This window comes from Labrus mixtus, chromosome 22 (genome assembly GCF_963584025.1).
Source record: "Labrus mixtus chromosome 22, fLabMix1.1, whole genome shotgun sequence".
In the NCBI taxonomy this organism is placed as follows: Eukaryota; Metazoa; Chordata; class Actinopteri; order Labriformes; family Labridae; genus Labrus; species Labrus mixtus.
Window position 1 is genome coordinate 9319904 of NC_083633.1, and position 15534 is coordinate 9335437.

The window sequence follows — 15534 nt, forward strand, 5'->3', positions numbered from 1 at the left end:
TGAGGCTGAACTGAATTCCTGATAGCGTTATGGCTTGCGAAGCGGGGCAAAGCCGTGCCGTGCTAGACCAGTGGAAATGTGATTTTTATACCTCCAAGTCGCCAAAGCGTTTCGACACATTACCGAATGAAGTCGATACCGTGAAGTCAAAAGAAAGGCTCAAGGATTGTACTGGAAACTTAACGCCGTTTATAGATATTATATATATATATCGTCATTTCACAGCAACACCGAAGTCCCATATGAAGATTAAAAGGCAAAAGGTTGGTAGACAGTAGTGAAATAAAATCACGTTTCACTATGCCAAAAAGCAGTCAGCCAAAAGTCCTTTCACCAAGTTTATTTTTTTAATAAACACACACAAAAAAAAAAGAAAAGAGGATGGCCAAATTATTAGTGGCTTACAATATATATATATATATACAGCATAGCTCAGGAAAAACCAAGAGCAACCTCGTCATGTGTTTGCATTATGTTAAGGATGTTTTTATTGTGTCCACTCTTACTTAAAATCCTATTTCCTCGATTTTTCCCCCACACTGTAACAGCAACAAAACATCTGTTTCATTTTTTTAAAGAAAAGCTTAAAAAGCTTCTAACCAAAACAAATTATAATTCATTTGAAAGCAAAGTTGTAATGTTAACAGTACAGGGTTACACAACAAAGCGTGATGTTAAAGTAGTGAGAGTCACAACAATGTCCACATAGATACATAAACTAACATGAAATGCTTCCTAGTGACACTACAACATGTATTACACAGACAAGCTATCTACAGTCATATGCTTTGAAATCATATTTTGGTGTTCTTTTTACATGATGCTTTTCTCTTTAAATGTCTGTGCTAGCTTCTGAATATTCAGTTTAAACTATCAGTTTATTTGGGTTTGAAATACATCAACTACTACAACTCCAAAACAGATCAGAAAGACATTCACAGCTACCTCATAACTCAGTAAGTGTTGGCTGAAGGTTACTTCCATCATTTTAACCTACTGTGTCACATCATCTAGATTTATGAAAAACAGCATTAATGTGCTGCGATTGCCTTTAAATTCTTTGATCAGAAAATAAATCCTAACGTCATTTAAAAAAAAAAATGTTAAAAACTAAAAGCATTATGGTTGTCCATTCCTTTTCAGTCATTAACTATCAAAATGTTCAAATGACATGGTTCAGAGGGTCATTGTGATGAGGGGTGATCAGCTGTTATAAGCATTATCCATCTAATCAGGGCAATCGTTTTTATTACAAAATATCATTTTTTCGATCAATAATCATCACTGCCTTCGTCTTCCTCGTCATACTTCCTCTTGAGGGGGTGCTTCTTGTGCTTACCCCTGTGTCTGCGCTTACCAGAGAAATCGGGGTTAGCATCCCTTGTGTGCAACTGCTCGTGCTTCTTGAGGAGGCCGGGCACGGAGAATCCCTTTCCGCAGGTGTCGCATGTCCAGGGCTTCTTGCACGTGTGAGTCCTTTTGTGGACGTTGAGATGGGAGGCCAACTTGTAGGTCTTCCCGCACACGTCGCAGCTGAATGGACGCTCGTTGGTGTGTAACCTGATGTGGACCTTCAGATTGCCTACCTGAGTGAAGGTCTTCTCGCAAATAGAGCAGTGGTAGGGGCGCTCTCTGGTGTGGATCCTCATATGAACCCTCAGGCAGTACTTGCTGGAGAACTTCTTCTGGCAAACCGGGCAGGGGATCTTAGCTTTGGGCACGTGGTCTTGCTGGTGCCTCTTCAGGTCGGACAAATAGACAAAGGTCTTCCCGCACTGGGAGCAGAGATACTGGCGGTCGCCGATGTGATAGCCCATGTGTCTCTTCAACAGGCTGGGGACGAGGAATCTCTTCCCGCAGCGCTCACACATGTGAGGGCGATCTCTGGTGTGCCAGCGCTCATGGTTGGACAGCTTGAAAGCCGTTGGGAAGCATTTGTCGCACTGCTTGCAGGGGAACGTCATTTCGCTGGTGTGGCACTCCATGTGTCGTTTGAAGTAGGTGGACTGCGTGAAGCCCTTGTTGCAGATTTCACAGTAGAAGGGCTTTTGGCCGCTGTGGGCCAGCATGTGCTTGGTCAAGCTCTGCAGTTTGGTGAAGCACTTGCCGCACTGGCCACATGCGTACGGACGCACCGCGTTGTGGGTCTTCAGGTGGTTGTTCAGGAATGCCTGGGTTCTGAAACTTTTGTTGCATGCCGTGCACACAAACGGCTTCTCGCCTGTGTGAATTCGCTCATGGTCCATTAGCTTGGACTGATATGGGAAGCTCTTGTCACACACGTTGCAGGCAAATCTGTCAGCTGGAGGTCTGATTTGCTTCTTTCTTCTTATGCTCGGTCTAATGTCATCCTCGAGGCCGTATTTAGGTGGAGGAAGCGGCGGCAGGGCGGGGAGTGAGAGAGAGTTAGTGGCGATCTGAGACACCCACTGGTGCAGAGTGACTCGCTGAGTCTGGGGCTTTTGGCCATCTGTTGCTTTCTGTAAGGGAACGGTTTTGATCGGAACTTTGACAACCCGCAACGGGATTGATTTTAAATCGGGGACACGCTGCCCTTCAGGTTTATTAGGTGTTCCTTCCTCTCTGTTTTTTACAGTTGTTGCAGACTGCTCCTGTGTAGAACTCTTCTCTTGCACTGATTTGTTGCTCTGAGCTGTTGTTTCAATATTCTTATTCTTAGAGGCACTAACATCAGAACTGTTTTGCCCTTCACTTTGTGGTTCGGTAGTTTGAGCTGCTGGGCTGTCAGAGTCATCTGACATTACTCCCATGTCTTCTGTGTCACTGAAGCTAGTTTGGTTAAGGGTGGCTTCTAATTGCTTTGGTGATTCTGTTGGTGGTTGAGGCGGGGGCGGTGGTGGTGGCGGGGGCGGAGGTGGCTCTACCGGTTTGGGTCTGAAGGCCAGTGAAGAAAGCACACAGTCGCCCACAGAGGACGAGATAGTAGCTACAGAAAAAGAGAAGCTTCGTCAGTGTCATGTTCACAGTTGTAAATCATTTCATGTAATGGTTTCTTTTCCTATTGGAGTTTCCTCGTATGCTCATTGAAGAAACGTAACTTGTACCTTTGACACCAAGGAGTCCTTTGGCCTGCTGGTGCAGGAGAAGAGTCTTTAGGTCCCCATGGGTGGGGATGAAGCCTCCACATGCCTCCAGGACAGCGGCCGTTGAGATCATGGCTCCAAGCTGAGGCACAGATGAGATGAATTTGCAAGATATACTTTATTTAACTCGCACTGAAACATGATAATCATTGTGCCTATTGTGGGACATTAAATGTAACCAAAACTATTTTATACAGTTTATTCAAACGTGCCATTCAAACTGCTGTAAAGTGACGACATATTAAAAACATAAGAAATGTAACCAAAATAAGATCCATAATCAGGATCCTCATACATTGTGTACAATGTCTTCAGGTCTAAGAGCAAAATGTCTGAAATTAGTCCATTGTTTATTTGCATTATTTAAATAACTGCAAGTTTGACTTTTCAGCTACATGGTTAAATTGGTTAAGACTTAATGCGTGCAGGGAAGTACATTTTATTTTAGCACTTTTGCATTAGCCCTTAAATGTGCCCAGAAGCTACCAAGTGTGTTATTCATCAGTGAAAGAAAATCATGGAGCTTAGAGGAACTAAGCCTCTAGCTCAAGCATTCTGCTACTAAACCAGGGTCAGCCTGGTAAGTGGTATACATATATATCCTCCCTGTAGCCCACCCACATAGTACAGTGAATGTGCATACCTGGGTGAGATTGGGAACAGGAAGAAGTTGCTCCAGCTTGCACACCAGACCGGCAGTCAGAGCCTGCAGCGCTGTATCAAACTTTGTGCCGTACTGCACGGGGAAAACTTCCTGCAAGCAGGGAAATATGAATGAGTCAAATAGCAATGGAAATCGGAAATTGTTATAGCCAAAAAAGGAACGTATGAATTGAATAACTTGATCTCCCTGTGCATTCTGTGTTTTTGCATCTGAAAATGTTTGGTATTGTTATTCACATGTTTATACATTTCTGTCTGCCAACAAAGGAATAGCTGTGAAATTTAATTCATCATTCAATCAATACATCAACACTTATTTGGATAGCACCAATTCATAACTACTGTTATCTCCAGACACTTCACTGAAAGACTAGGTCAAGATTGTCCTGTTATATCACAGGAATTATAAATGGCATAATGAAGAATTTGTGACGAGATGCCATTGCTACTTTGATTTATTTCATGGGATGAAGTCTAAATGGGCAGCAATTGCTTGATCCAATGACAACCAACTATTGCCTAACAGTCTATTAAGGCAGATGTGTATACCTGGAAGAAGCGCTTCCTCTCAGCAGTATTTTTAAGTAGATTCTGGACAAGCACCATGAAGTTTGTTTGAGATTTCTCCACCTCTGAGTCCTTCTGCAACACACGAAAGACTTTAACTGAATTGAATGCACACCTTGAGATTCTGTTGAATACAAATAAACATATGAATAGGGTACAACTGAGAGAAAAAAAACATTCTTACCCCTAAAGATGCCGAGACCTTCAACTTGTTTATGAGAGTTTGGATAGCCTTTGCATCAGCTGGGCCTTCTTTGTGAAGCAAATCCAAAATGATCTAGAATAAAGAGCACAGATTTAAAGCATAATGTAAACCATCTTTAAGTGAACATGTAGAAGGGTTTATTCACTCGTCGTTGTTGAGATGCTGTTAATGCTTTAATGAATGGATAGTTATTTTTTCTGACACAAAATCAAATATGACCATTTTTAAGCAGTTCGTTTAATTTCTTGACCCGAGGGATATGTAAGAGAAAACACATGAAGTTAATTGACACAGTTTGATGTGATCCCCACTTTGATGTTCAGTATCCATTAGGAACACAGGAACAAATCTAATTGAATTAAAGGAAGCCTGAAGGGCACACATCACTGGCCCAGTGCGATGGAGGTATGTGGCTACTAAACCTAGCTGGTTAGCTGAATGGTTCAAAACAGAAGTATTACGGTAATCTGTTTTTGTACCAGACACCTAGCCTGCACCTTTACAAGTACAGACCACAGTATACCATGAGTATTAACTCAAGTTAAGTTTGATACATGCTGCTTGTATTACATTTGAATGTTTCATGCACGCACACACAGTAGATGATTAACTCTCACCCTTGCTCTCAAACCCAGGAGGAGCTGGGCAGTCTGCTTGAAGCCCATGAGCTCCGGAACAGTCTGCGTCACCATGGTCACAAACTCCTCCACTTTGCCGTACAGCTTCACGTTTCTCTGCCGTATGACCTGCCACATGAACGAGTAAGTCAGCTGCAGAGGGGAGGTCATCAAGCGGAGGGAGGCCAGGGGGATGGCACCTGTGCAGAACAAAACATTAAGTTAAGACGTTTCGTAGTGTCTTATAACTGCTTAGATGATGTCTCTTTTTCCTCAACAGGTAGATCTTGCCTTTCACCAAAGCTGAGGTCAGGGATCTTGGGCTTAAAAAGGTTGGTGACCACTGGTTTATAGGATCTATTCTCATACAGTCATTTAAAAAAAGTATCTGTAGTTTTCTAGGTTGCTGTCCAATTGACATACGAACAAATAAGAGTGTTAAATGCCTCCAGCTAAAGTGTCAGCTCTTCCATTGGATATTCTGAGAGCTCATTTACATCCAAATACGTAGATATAAGAACCTTTTTTGAAACATTGTGCACTACCTCTTATCTAAGCTGTTGTCTTGCTGTAGCAAAACGACACAATATGTTTACTCTGTTTTATCTGTAAAATGATCAATTCAATTCAATTAAAAAAAACTTTATTTGTCCCCGGGGGGCAATTCAAAGGCACACAGAGCAGTAAATTAACAACAGTGCAAGTAAACGAAACATTTTAACCTAAATGTAAAGTGTCAATTTAAATACAACTTAAAGCTTAAACTTAACTTAAAAATACAAAATATAAAGGAGTAGATATGAGTGGACAGTGATCGGACTAACAGATGTAAACAGATGTAAACAGAACTATGTGCAGTAAACGAGAAATAAATATATATATACAGAGCTATGTGCAAGTAGGCAAATACTAAATGATAAGTTAATAAGGTGCATGGTGAATAATATATATCATATATCAAACTGTATTGTGGGCTCATGTTTTGTTGTATGGGTGGGATATGTATGTATATATGTGTTGTGTTGTGTGTTTGTATGTATGCTGGCTGCTGGAACACCTAAATGTCCCTGCTGGGATGAATAAAGTATATCTTATCTTATCTTTATCTTATAATGGAACAACAGAACTAATATATACAATGTAACTATAAAGGTAAATAATGAGATAAATAAAGTGACCGTAGTGCAATGACGGATGAGATGTGTTGTTTTCGACTTCTTTTGTTTGTACTGGGTCCCTGGCTACGAGCAGGTGTATATATTGAACCCACCATCAGTAGATGTTAGCAGGTGAAGCAGCTGCAGGGGGCGCAGCAGAGCAACACTTTAATGCATTTCTCTGCAAAGAGGTTGAAGCTGTGCATGTGTAGATGTAGAGAGAATGAGCGCCAAAGAGAGGCAGGGTAACATTCAAACTTGAATTAACCACGCAGGCGGTATAGTTTGAATTATGGGACCCATCATTACTGAAAGAGTGTATTACAGCGGGACATCCGGAGAGGAGGATGGTGTAATTTAAAATTAAGGAGCACATAAAGTCCCTGCCAAAGCTTGCTAACCAGCTAACCGCCAGACAGCCCACAAACAGCTGAACAGACATGTATTTACACATATCATCCTGCGCCTGTGTGGAAGAAAAACCCCCTGCTGCAACAGATGGCAAAGGTTGCTTCTCCGTTTCTGACCACCATGCCCAATCGGCAGCTAATGTTAGCATGCTAGCGTTAGCTTAGCAACTTACCTGAAGTATCAGAGCGTTTCTCCATCCTGTGCTCAGGAGTGTCGCTAATTCATGAGTCAGACAACAAAAGGCACAAATACAGCGCACGATGTTGCAGTTTACACCGTAATACAAGGTTTAAAGTATTAAACCGTCTTTTCTCCACCGTCAAGCCAGGGACAATAATGGCGACCGCTGGGTAGCGGCTTTCCAAAACAAAAGTCCGACTGTCCGGCGGATGTTTCTTTACAAAATAAAAGCACAGTGTATTTCAGGAAGGAATAAGAAAAGCACCGGCCTCATGGGGAATTATAAATAAATAATAAAAATCTACTTCACAATGATCTCTAATAATGTTTTGGCTGCGCCAGAAAAAAACTTTTCTTTAGAAGGATCAAAGTTTAATCAAACCATAAATAGGCTTCTTAAACCAAAAGGACAAATCAGAAAGGAAAGTTAAGTTAACACTTTCTTTTGAATTTAGATTAACTAACATAAACTGAACCACACATTTTAATAAGATATACAGTTTATTTGAGTTTATGAAAGGACATTATTCTAAATTATATGGTTGTCAAAATGTCTATACTTTGATACATTAGATATGACATGTTTTAAAACTATATAGCCTAATCTATGTTACTTTGATTATCAATAGTATGCACAAATACCAATGTTTTTTCAAAAACACTGTCAAAAGTGTAAAATTACATGGGCAACGTTTCAGTACCGACAAGTTGTGGTGTGCAGGAGATAACTTGCAGTTTTTAGTAATTAGAAACAAGAAATCACCCAATATAAGTTGCTTAGGACTTCTATTTGTTGCCTTGCTATTGATACCTTTTGATTTTGACTAAGTTTTGAATTCAGGTATTGTAATAACCCATATACAATAATGTGTGAACTCATTCATATCCTTGTGTAAAAGTTACTTCAAGAACAAAACATGTGTGCTTTTGTCTATGTTGAGCAACATTTGCATCCTTTAAAAATCAAACTGAGCATACTGTTATTAATTTCTTTTAATGGAAAGATCTTCAAGAATATATTCAGGCTTTGTATTTCACAATTTTACCAACAGAAATAATAAGTGCATGTAAAATCTCAATTTACAGTTCTGACAAATACATTCAAAATATACATTGACAGGCTGAATTTGTTCATGGTACATTTGCAGGGGGCAGACAAAATAACATCAACATTTCATTAAAGCCATTGATAAAACTGTCATAATGAACTACCGCAAATGCAGGTCATATGAATGAATTAGCCAGACATTAGACATTTTATATATACAAGGCTCATAAAATGTGATGTCACACTTCACGGGGTTCAGTCAAACAAACTATAGGTTTGTCATAAGAGTATTAGAAATCAAAATGATCAGAAGCTCAAACATGGACAGAAGTATATCTAACAATATGCAACGCTCCAAGTCCAAAAGTTCTGCTTTCTAAAACATTCCAGGGTCATTTATTCTCCCCCTGTGCATTCATAATTGCAACTGTAAAACGTTATTCAAATTTTTAAGTGGTTTATCTTGTTCCAAAATAACTTACAATACCTCACAATCAATCAACACAAAGTACAAAAAATGGCAGATATACAAATTGTTCACAAATACAATAAAACACAAAAGTTGTCGACCTTGTCTCCAAGAGCAAACGTTGTAATAAAAGTATGTCTGTCCATGTTTCGATGATGGCTTTTGGAAGTAAATCATTAGAACTGTTGTTGAAATACTAACAATCCTCTGTAGATAAGGCTAGCATAGCCTGCGGTCAGGAAAGATTCTTTGCCTGTTGATTCATAGGGATCTGCCGACATCAGTCGTGTTTGTAACTGGTATTTCCTCCAGCCTACGGCCAGTCCTTTTGTGACGAGAACAAGCCTTCCTTATGCTCCTCACTGAGCTCATCCGTCCATCCATCTATCCTTCCCTATCTCCCTCACTTTCCCTTGTCCTGTCTGTCCTATCTCTTGCTCCCTTCCTCTGACACATGCAGTGCAAGAGCGCTCACACTCGGGAGTCATGTTCTCATGACTGAACATGATTGACTCGGTGAATGAGGCATTAAAAACTCTAACACACTCACTGTGGCCTGAGTAGCAGCTATAGATCACTGGGCAACAGCTTTGAAATACAATGAGGGGATTCAAAGTGCCTCTGGTCATGGCTATCTGCCATCTGGTCAAATCTTTGATACACAAAGTAGGTCGCTTGTTGAACTGTTGTTTGCGACTAGTAGGTTCATGTTTTGTGACAGATTGCAGATCAGAATAATGTCAACAACAAGTTGAAGACAAAATGCAGAAGAGCACATGCAACTTCTCCAATGAGCCTTCTAACTTTGATGGATTTCAGTGTTTTAGAAATACACTTTTCTGCATTAGCACCGAAGGATTCCTAAAACAGCAATTACAGAACAATCTCTGTAACCCCCAAGACACAGCCAACACAACAGTAAAGGGGGTTACATCAAAGAAATGAAACATCCTAAGACAGTGTAATATTGTAAAAATAAACTTGGCTGTCCAACATTGGCCGAGGTGACACTATTCATGGCAGATACACAGCCATAATGTCAAGTCTTCTTCCTCTGGTCCCACAAAACCTCTTAGAATCGCTCAGTGCTAGAAGAATTTGACCGAACAACCTGCCTATCCAAGCAGGTGAGTTTTTTTTTTTTTTCTTGTGGCTCGAGTCCATGCACGCAGGATAAGAGAAAGCAGAAGAAGAGTGTCAGACCACACTCGTTTACCCAGCAGGACTCTGAACAACCTGCAGTGTTAACACTGCCGCGTAAGAGACTTCTCTTTGCTATTAATCATGGCTCATCCACTCTCGTGTTCTGGGATCACCTCCCCCGCTGGCAGAGAGTCAGCAGCGTGGGTGAGTGTTTGAAGTGGGATGGAGACAGACACACTTGGGATCATGTCAGAAGGTGCCATTTGGCTATTTTCAGTGCGGCATGTTGGATTATGTCTTCCAGATTTGACCTAGAATTAGAAAAGATGTTAGAAAATCACACCCACAGCTTAAACAATGCTCTTTTATTCTGATTTCTTTGACAAACTCATGACAGATCATGAATCTGGAAATCATTGCATTAGGTAGTAACGGAGCCTCAAAGTACCACTGAATTTTTAATGAGCAGATGTTGACTTTACAAGAACTGCCTTCCTGGAAGTGCTCATGAAATGAAGGCATTATCATGTATGAGACCGACCCTTGGAGACCATAATGCAGAACAGTCAGTGTACTGGATGGACTAATTACCCCCAAAGGAAGTTTTTCTTTTAGATTTGGGCCCTTACAGTTTCTCATTTTATTACCAAACCACTAGAACCACTTCAGGACCATATCCTCTCTGAATAAAATATTGCGTAGGGCTCCCAATATAATTTGTATTCCTGAAACACAGGAAACATGTGCACTAACAATGGAGGGTCTAAGAAAATGCAGTAAGTGATTATTGCGGTATATAAACTATCCATACAATTTGGGTAATTGACCTTTCATGTATACATGCAATTATTGGTCTGAACAGATCTACAGCTTTGTTCCAGTATTGGCGGTAATAGAAAAAAAAAAGAAAGCTTATACTCCCGTGAGAAGTTTAATGCCTCTTATGAAACTTTTTTTTTTTTTTTTTACAGTAGCCATTATTAGACTCTTTCCCCCGAAGGGAAGAAAGGGGCTAAAACCTAAAAACCTACACAAAACTAAATCCAGTGCTTTAAAGAGAACTGTTGTGTATAGGGCGATGCTGAACTGGAATAAACTGCCAATACATTTAACCCAGATCACCGGAAAGATGAGTTCTACAAAGAGTTTAGGGATATAAAAAAAGAAATCAGTTTGGTCTGCAGGTAACATGTTTATGAATGTGAATGATATGTGATTGATTTAGGTAGAAAAAGTCAATTTTGATAAATTACTATTTTAACCATGTGATTATGACATTATGAATTGTATCAGTCTTTGGTTTGTATGTGATTGTATTTTATTTTTCTTCACTAATGTTGTTAATTTGACTTGTGTTTTTTTTTTGTATGGACCCCAGGGGCAGGAAGAATAATCACTGTGATGAGATTCCAATGTAAATAAATAAAAAGTAAAATAATCCTGTAGAGAGCATAAACTATATTAAAGACATATATCATATATTCTTGGTTTTAAAAGTAATTCCAATGTAGGAGTGACCTTAATTTGGCCAGCAAAGTACGACTCAATTGGTTGAAAGAGGAAACAGAAGAGAAAGTCTGGATATATTACTGTAAATGTAAATGTATTTACTTATGAGTTTATGATCTTAATCCATAGTTTTAAATCTGTAATTCAGAATGTCTTTCCATTTTTTAAATAATTGACCGTTTAAAGTAAAATAGAAGATAAAGGAGGGGATGATTCAGGGTGTGACTATTATTAACAGGTTGCAACCATAGCAAACTGTCAATCAAAAAGATATGTAACAATGTGTATCTGGCCTAACATCTTATTATGGTCCCTTTATGCTCCAGACACAAGATGGCGATGGTAGATATGACAAAATCAAGGCTTCAAAACGATTGTCCAAAAACCAAGGTTACTGGTCCACTTCTTCTATACAGTAAATAAATGTTATAAAATCCCTGTTTGAAGACCATTAGACCAATTCAAAAAATATTTAAAAAAACCACATTGAGTTGGTTCTCTAACTCACCAGCCACACTAACATGACGACACAAGCTGTGAAGGGGATGAGAGCCAAAAGCAAAGGAGTTCTCTTCCACCGGCTATAATCACGACCCTCCTTCTGACCGCCTGGAAGAAGGAAACAATATTGGAAAATTTCCTCACTACAGTTACACCGTAGACATCTGATAGCTGTTAGACTAATCATCGATCCTTGATTTTCATTGAACTAGCAGAGAGGATTCTAGCATGATTAAAGACATATGTACTGATATTCAACTGTGGATTTGAACTTTTCACCCTGTGCTTTGATTCCCCTTTGAGATTTTAAGCAGCATAAATACTAAGTAGAGTGTTTATTTGTACCAACATGAGGCCTTTGAATGCAGCTTTTGATCGTATAATTCCTTTAATCTGTCATGGCTTGATTCAAGGTTATCTGATCTGACTTGACCCCAGCTGTGTGTCCCTGACCCCAAATCAATACCCAAACACTAATAGGCTTCTAAGCTGCCTCGGCTTTTGAAGCATCCTTTAGAAATTTAAAATGCAAATAAACAAGGTACCTGGCGTTTGGTTTGGATTAACGCACGGTGGCGGCTTGCAGGAGAAGCTAGATGTTCCTTGAGAGGCGGTGGTTAAAACGTCTTTGATGTAGTCAAAGTAAAGCCCAGACATTAAGCTCCCTTCTTGGTAGTGACACTGGAAGACTTGCATCGCTGTTTCCTGGGGGATCAGACAACAAGAAATCCTTGAATAACATAATTGTGAATTTTAATGTACAAAACATGCCCTAAATGCACTAAAGACTGCACGCGTTTACTGCGTTTAGAGTTTTCATTAACTTTCTGTATAAAGTATGATAGAGGCACTTTGGAAAACGTAGTGTTAATCATTATTAGTATTTTTATTTGCAGTTGCTAATTACTTACCAGTTCCTCATGGTCAAAAGTGAAGCGTAAACTCTTCAGCATTGCAATAAAAACAATGATGTTTTCTTTGTTGGAGGAGATGGCACCAAACATGGTCGCCAGCTTCCGAAGACTTTGCTCCAAAGGATAGATATTTAACACCACCCAGCACGTGCCAGCCTGGACATGAAGGTAAAGCAAAGACATTAACATCCTTTCCTTAAATATTAAATTGGGTTTCCTCCACTCATTTCACTTATTGAACATACCACTTCTTTGGGGATGTAGCTAACAGGAATCTCATAATCAGAAGGGATATTCTGCTTCTGCAGTGGACACAGTGACAAAGAATATAGCAACAAAATATCAGAGCGACACGAGGATCATTTCATACAACGAGATCATTTGTCAAAAATATGATATTTTATACGAATATGATATGCATCAGGCTTCAGGAAACTCAAAATAACCTCACCAATAGTGACAGGTTTCTCACATCATCAGTTATCGGTGTCCCAAACTTTCCGGAGCACAGATTCAAACTTGTGAACACACTCAAGAGGAGACAAGGTGCTTTCAAGATCTGAAAAAAGGGGTGAAACATTTAAACATGCTGTGTATTTATACATTAGATACTGTAATAATGACGATCTGTAACATTAGTACACAGTTATGTATTCACACTTGGAAATTGACCGATGAAACATAAGAGATTCTGACTCTTCCAACCTCATTTCCTGTTGCAGGCAATTGTGGTTTTTCCACCCCTTCCCCCCTTCCCCTCCCCATACATGCATTGTACATTACAGAAATCTGTTGTTACCAATACAGCTTGTTTTCTCATTACTGTTCTGATAATGTGTGTGTGTTTTAATGTGCATGACTTGTGTTGCAAAGGGGAGGTAGAGGACTAATAGTATAATATGGTAGTGTAGATGTATGTGTGCAGTTAAAACAGTGCATTAAAAGACACACAAAACTGCACAAGTACACACATATACATCATGAATAACTGAAATCTTCCATGTTTCATTTGAAGGAAAGGAGCCATGATGTATTCGTAAGACTTTATCAAGGACTGATATCTGCTCCATTATAGAGGACACTGATTTCTAAATACTGTTAGAATTATATTTGATATCCTGTTAAGTGACTGGTTTTTTCACATTAGAATATTTTCTTATTTCCTGGTGACGTTACAGTCAGGTACATTTTTTCACAAGGTTTTGACTATTATAATGACAAATATTTGATTGACATTTCCTTTCACTTTTTTTTCTCCAGCGTAATAGGCGGATTAATGTGTGATTTATTTTAAGGTGCCAATCTCCATAACTCTTTGCACAGCAGATGCCTTTTACTTCATTTTCATATTCACACAAGTGCAAAGTTCACAAGATCATATGTGACGGCAGTAATGACTCTTTTTACTTCCATTAAAAAAATATCATATCATATTTAAAAAACATAGGAGCTTAAATAGGATGAACAAAGGGCTTCAAGTTGTCAGTGTCTCAGGCAGGAATGTGTTTTATGTGAAAAGGATAATCTTTTAAAATATCATCTAGCTGAAGAATAAAGAGGAGGTGTAGTTGTACGTCTAGGAGAACACATGCTGATCTTCACTGTTCAATATATTGAGTGAACGCAAACTGCATCCATGTGTCCTTTCACTTCACTCCCCCTTTTAAAAAGACTGCAGCCCCAGCACTATGTGGGGCAATTACTACAGAGCTCTTAACACTTAAACGTTCCTCTTACTTAATGCAACAATGATGCCTCTCTGAAAAGGAAGTCCTCTTCTCTATGAGCACTCTTTACTTAATACCAAACTCCATAATTAAGTACGACAGGATTATTTAATTGTAGTTTTAATATTTGATGATGGGAATGACTGATAATGTCCGCCAATCAATTTGATTTATTCAACACTTGTAAAAGTTGACACATTGTAAGATTTTTTATATATCTTCCAGTTGCATTAAATTAAGAGATTTAGCATGACTTGTCACAGTAATACAAAAAAATCAAAAGTTATACCCCTCATTAAAAACATTCTCCTAGAAAAAGGACAACACAAGCATATTGATCTATGGTATACATCCACATTGATTTATCAGTAATTACATATTAACTACACACAATACAACTAACTCATCAAAATCAAAAAAAGGAACAATTAAATTCTGCTACTTACTTTCTTCCTCATATGGAGCAACAATCCGTGGTTGCTCAAATCCGATGCATGAAATTCAGTGTTTTCAGTTCAAAGACAGGGCTCATTGTGTGCATGTGTGTGATGTTGGAATGAGCGTGCAGTGAAACTTGAGGATGGGCCGGCAGTCTGCTTTCACTCCAGACAGATTGGTGAAGTCGTTTTTGACGCGGTGGAGAGGCCGCCTACAGGCTGAGTCACTGTGTCACACACTGACGCTGTCTGAGACTTTTCCATAAACTCCCACGTCTCAGTTTTGTTCGTCAGGGGGAGAAAGTGGGCACTTGTTCTCTCGAGGGAATATTTTGCTTAGAAATATGTCAAGGTTATTCCAAAGCTGTTGTGAGAAAATGTGATCATTAAATGTCTTTGTTAGTTTTGGAGTTTTTTTTTGGTGGTGTCAGCTTAAAACTGATGGTAGCTGAGATTTTCATGATTTTTGTTTAGTAATTATATCATTATGTCTACTTTCAAACTGTATTTATTTAACTGTTTAAAACCTAATTTTGCATTTTTTTTGCTGTTAATGTTTTATCTGTTTCAACCTTTTAGATAATAAATAATCACTATGATCTGTTTTCATAAATAAAGAGTTTTCCTTCACTCTATATGTTTTCTATAAGTAGATCTATTATAAAAATAGCAAAATACAGTTTTTTTTATTTGTGAATGTATGTCACTGAATGATTATTTGCAACTATTATTATTATTTTTTTTAACTCTGGGTGGTGTGGATTATTCCACACTTGCCATCAAAGAGCTCGTGCATAATCTGAATGTGAATGGTTTAACTTCTTTTTTTTAAAATATTGAACTAACGTGGGCCCAAGTGGTATCAAAACATTGTGATGATTA

The 15534-nt window shown here is 38.9% G+C and overlaps 2 protein-coding genes across 3 annotated transcripts; both read right to left on the bottom strand.

Annotated features, from left to right (window-relative positions):
- Window positions 1-325: 325 nt before the first annotated feature.
- si:dkey-14d8.1 (zinc finger protein 892) lies at window positions 326-7105 on the bottom strand. Of its 2 annotated transcripts, none has more exons than XM_061029558.1 (7): window positions 6897-7105; window positions 5157-5356; window positions 4519-4611; window positions 4317-4406; window positions 3748-3858; window positions 3066-3186; window positions 326-2947 (listed from the first exon to the last, which is right to left on the bottom strand). In XM_061029558.1, exons 1-7 carry the CDS (start codon window positions 6919-6921, stop codon window positions 1272-1274), a joined length of 2316 nt encoding a protein of 771 aa, XP_060885541.1. In that variant the 5' UTR covers window positions 6922-7105; the 3' UTR covers window positions 326-1271. The 2 variants fall into 2 exon arrangements, with proteins under 2 accessions (XP_060885541.1, XP_060885540.1); XM_061029557.1 differs by having other exon boundaries at window positions 4317-4409.
- A 774-nt stretch (window positions 7106-7879) lies between these two features.
- LOC132956239 (uncharacterized) lies at window positions 7880-14893 on the bottom strand. Its single transcript, XM_061029559.1, has 7 exons — window positions 14662-14893; window positions 12940-13047; window positions 12734-12790; window positions 12486-12644; window positions 12120-12279; window positions 11582-11682; window positions 7880-9875 (listed from the first exon to the last, which is right to left on the bottom strand). Exons 1-7 carry the CDS (start codon window positions 14671-14673, stop codon window positions 9711-9713), a joined length of 762 nt encoding a protein of 253 aa, XP_060885542.1. The 5' UTR covers window positions 14674-14893; the 3' UTR covers window positions 7880-9710.
- Window positions 14894-15534: the final 641 nt, after the last annotated feature.